Raw genomic sequence first — 4,416 nt, forward strand, 5'->3', positions numbered from 1 at the left:
GGAGACAGAGCAAGACTCCGTCTCAAAAGAAAAAAAAAAAAAGTAGGACATTCTTCATTCATGACAACATGGATGGAACCAGAGGACAATGTGCTAAATGAAATAAACCAGGCACAGGAAGACAAATACTATATGATATCACTTATATATGGAATGTTACAATGTGGATTTTATGGAATGAGAGTACAAAGGTGGTTATCAGAAGGTGGAGGTGGGTGAGAGGGAGGGATAGGAAAAGAGAAGATGTTGAGCCAAGAGAACAAAGTTTCACTTATGCTGGAGAGTCTTAGTGACCTATGGCACTGCATAGTGACCACAGTTAATAGTGATGTATCTTTCAAACTGCTAAAGGAATCTATTTGTAATTCTCCTTAAAAAATTAAGTTGGTGAGGTGATGGCTATCTTAATTAGCTTATATGTTTCTGCCATGTGGATATCAGTCCAAACATCACATCATACCCTACACATACATGCAAAATTATTTTTCCATGAAAAATAAATAAATTTGAAAAAAATTAAATGAGTAATTCAAATGTAGAGGCTCTCCAAGGGCCCACTGAGCACCAAAGGATTTGGATCAAATATGGTAATATTGTGGAAATACGTAGTAATACCTTAAAAAATGTGTAAGATATAGTCTCTTTTTTTTTTTTTTTTGAGAAAGAGATCTCACTATGTTGTCAGGCTGGTATCGAACTCCTGGTCTCCAATGATCCTCCCACCTCAGCCTCTCAAATAGCTAGAAATACAGGCATGTGCCACTATGTTGGCTTAAGATGCATTCTTTGACACAGCAATTCTATTTCTATAAGTTTACCCATATGAGTAAGAGAACATATATACAAGATAATCACTGTAACTTTACTTATTACTGCAAAAGTTTAAGAATAACAAAATTGTAATAATTTTATAATATTTTATCAGTACAAAAAAATAAGTGATGGCATATACAAACCCTGGGATAGTATAAGGCTATTAAAAATTATAATAGCATTCCATGTGTTTTGATATACAAAGTGCCCATGTTGCAGGTGAAAAAAGCAAAGTGCAGAATACTATGTGTAACTGTTAATAGTGATGGTTTCCTGGGACAGAACTGAAGGCCTGGGGGTAGAAATGAGAGCTCATTACTTCTACCTTTTGAATGTTGTTCCTTGTGCATGATTTACAATTTTCCAAACTAAAAAAAAAAAAAAAAAAAAAACTTGGAAAGGGGCTGTAGGCACCTAAATTACTTTGATGTTCCTCAAAGTGGAGAGAAGTACCTGCTACGCATTTTATGTGATGCATTCAGATCACACCAAGTTCTTGAACTAAATCAGAATTTTGATTTTAATCTCATAAACTTGGCCTACTATTTTACTGAACTCATTTCCCCTATAGCCTGATAAGGTCATTGTTCTCCATACTGGTCCCAGCAGGAGACTACTCACCTCAAGATCTCAAAAGCCTCCTACATGAGGTTAGTAATATCCCTGAATCCTGCAATGAATTAACTTTCTACTCCGCTGGGTCCCAGGTCTGATCCCAGAGAGTCATCCAGAGAGTACCAGGGAACATCTTCAGAAAACAAGAGGCATTTGATCCCCAAACTTATTGAATGAAAGCGCTGTTGTTTTTCTTTTTTCAATATATAAAAGTAAATACTCAAGCAGATGGGAAACAGAACAGGATAGTAATGTCCTTATCATCATTAACAGCTTGGATCAAGAAGAGGCATTAAGCATACAGACTCATGCTGTGATGAAAGCTGGGAGAGAGAGGAGCATCAAAGGGATCGTGAGGGCAAAGGCAGCCCTTCCCCTCCCAGTCACATGCCCACCTCCTCTCACTGCAGCTTCTGTCTCAGGTCTTCTCCCAGCAGAGCTATAAATCCAGGCTGACTCCTCACTCCCCACATATCCACTCCTGCTCTCCCTCCTCCAGGTGACCCCGGCCATGAGGACCATCGCCATCCTTGCTGCCATTCTCCTGGTGGCCCTGCAGGCCCAGGCTGAGTCACTCCAGGAAAGAGCTGATGAGGCTGCGACCCAGAAGCAGTCTGGGGAAGACAACCAGGACCTTGCTGTCTCCTTTGCAGGAAATGGACTCTCTACTCTTAGAGCCTCAGGTAGGAGACATCAATCTTGCAGATCTGCAAAATCTAGAACAAAAGGATTGGAGAAAGGATCTGAAGTCAAGTGTGGAAAGATCTACCTCACTTGAGTGACTTGACTTAATCTTCCTAGACCTTGATTTTCTCATCTATAAATTAATCAGTGACAACCAAATAAATCTAAAAGATTTTCTTTTTTCTAAGACTTTTAGTTCCAAGATATTTCTGTGAAATTTGCTACTTTTAAGATAGGAAGAGCTACACTGACTAATTCTCTGTAGGTCTAAATTGGTAGACTTACTTATAGAGAGAATGTTTTACTTTGTCCATTAGAAAAGTTTTAGAACCTAGAGAGGAACCTATAGGTGTGTTTCGATGTAGGTTAATAGGCTTGATTAAATCTTTCTACAATACATACTTAGATCCAAACATCATATTGTGTCTCATACATATACACAATTATTGTTTGTCAATTAAAACAAGTAAATATGTAAAATGTTAAAAAAAAAAAAAGGGAGAGACAGAGAATGAAGAATTTGAATGTGGAAAGTCTTCAAAGACTCCCTGAGCACCAAAGTATTTGAGTCCATGACACGAGCTTGCACAATGCAGCATTTCAGAAACTGATCCAGTTGCTTTAGGGAGCCTTGTTAGGACATGGAAATTATACATGGAGGTCAAGATTATGGGTGTGGATTAAGCAGAATGAAGAGTAAGTAACCTGAGGTTGAGAGGTATATTGTTGGACCAGGGTAATAAATATGTCCTGGATAGACTCAGATGGGGAAAAAAACTATGATCTTGCATGACTAACACATAGCTAGTAAGATTTCTTGCCATTTATGACAAAGACATTAATTTTCTCCATCCTAACATGACTGATACAGTGTCTCTTATTTAGACTATCTCAGTTAGTCTGCCTGTGCCTGTCCTTTTTCCCAGCTCCCTCACTGTGCCTGACCCTCTCTTTTTTCCACAGATTCTCAGGCAAGATCCACGTGCTATTGCCGAAGCGGCCTTTGTGCTGCCATTGAGTCCTACTCCGGGAGGTGCTACATCAGTGGCCGCCGCTATAGACTCTGCTGTCGCTGAGCTTCCTAGATAGAAACCAAAGCAGTGCAGGATTCAATCCAAGGTCCTGAAAAAAGAAAAACATTTTACTCTGTGTACCTTGTGTCTTTCTAAATTTCACTCTCCAAAATAAAGTTCAAGCAGTAAACTTAGTGTGTTTGACCTTTTTAGTTTTCTTTTCTTTTTGCTTTTTTTTCCTTTTGCTTTGTTACATGGTGTTTCGTATGGTTCCTTTGTATAGAGAATTCTGATTTACATTAAGTTAACTGGTCTTTGCATTCCAATGATGCACAATTTGAGCATCATAGGGCAATAACAAAATAGCAAAAATGAATATAATTGGGTTTTCTGTTGTTCTTGTTGTTTGAGACAGTGTGTCACTTAGCCATCCAAGCTGGAGTACAGTGGTGCTATCTTGGCTCACTGCAGCCTTGACCTCCTGTGCTCAAATGATCCTCACACCTCAGCCTCTTGAGTAGCTGGGACTACAGGCATGTGCCACCACACCCTGCTAATGGTTTGTATTTTTTGTAGACACAGGGTTTCACCATGTTGCCCAGGTTGGTCTCGAACTCCTAACCTTGAATGATCTCCCCACCTTGGCCTCCCAAAGTGCTGGGATTACAGGCATGAGCCACTGTGCTGGGCCAATGGGTTCTGTTTTTATAAGAAACTTGAATAGCACCTCCTGTTCCTCATCAGCCTTTATGTAAACATCAGCTACAATGTGGGAGTTTGTTAGAGGCTCTGCTGCTCCATTCTGAGCAGCTACAGTATAAAGAACCCTGGGTTTCCCAGGCAGATCTCTTCAATGACCACTTTTCCCTTGAAGCTAAGACTCTTGTCTTATATTAGCGCAGTGATCAGGGGATATGTATAACTTCCATGGAGTAGGACTCCAAGGTCATGGGGGAGAATACCCTACGCTCTACTATCCTGAGTAAAACTTATAGTAAGAAACAAAATAAATGTCTCCTCGGGCCCAAAGCTATTAAATTGATCATCAAGTCTCTGGTCAGGAGGACAGCAAGTTACGCAAAAACCAAGATAGACAGAAGATGTTCTTCACCCTTCCTTCAGGCAATGGGAAGCTTTTTCTAACTGTTAATGGAAATTCTTGGCTCAGCATGGACCTAAACAAAAAGGTCTGATAAAAGGCACTTCACTCTCATTTTAACCATGTCCTGCATATATCTCCTCATCTTTCCATCCCACACATCCTCATTCTCATGTCCCAACCCCAGTCAGT

At 39.9% G+C, this 4,416-nt stretch overlaps 1 protein-coding gene across 1 annotated transcript; it reads left to right on the top strand.

Annotated features, from left to right (window-relative positions):
* Positions 1-1,903: 1,903 nt before the first annotated feature.
* On the top strand, positions 1,904-3,329 carry DEFA5 (defensin alpha 5). The gene is made up of 2 exons (XM_003271417.3): positions 1,904-2,111; positions 3,076-3,329. Exons 1-2 carry the CDS (start codon positions 1,940-1,942, stop codon positions 3,186-3,188), a joined length of 285 nt encoding a protein of 94 aa, XP_003271465.2. The 5' UTR covers positions 1,904-1,939; the 3' UTR covers positions 3,189-3,329.
* Positions 3,330-4,416: the final 1,087 nt, after the last annotated feature.

The sequence above is a fragment of the Nomascus leucogenys genome, chromosome 4 (genome assembly GCF_006542625.1).
Source record: "Nomascus leucogenys isolate Asia chromosome 4, Asia_NLE_v1, whole genome shotgun sequence".
NCBI lineage: Eukaryota > Metazoa > Chordata > Mammalia > Primates > Hylobatidae > Nomascus > Nomascus leucogenys.

Bases quoted from the DNA above. Each gene is read 5' to 3' on its own strand.
- DEFA5 (XM_003271417.3), top strand. From the start codon at position 1,940: ATGAGGACCATCGCCATCCTTGCTGCCATTCTCCTGGTGGCCCTGCAG. The intron at 2,112-3,075 runs GTAGGAGACATC...TTTTTTCCACAG, and splicing joins CTCTACTCTTAGAGCCTCAG to ATTCTCAGGCAAGATCCACG.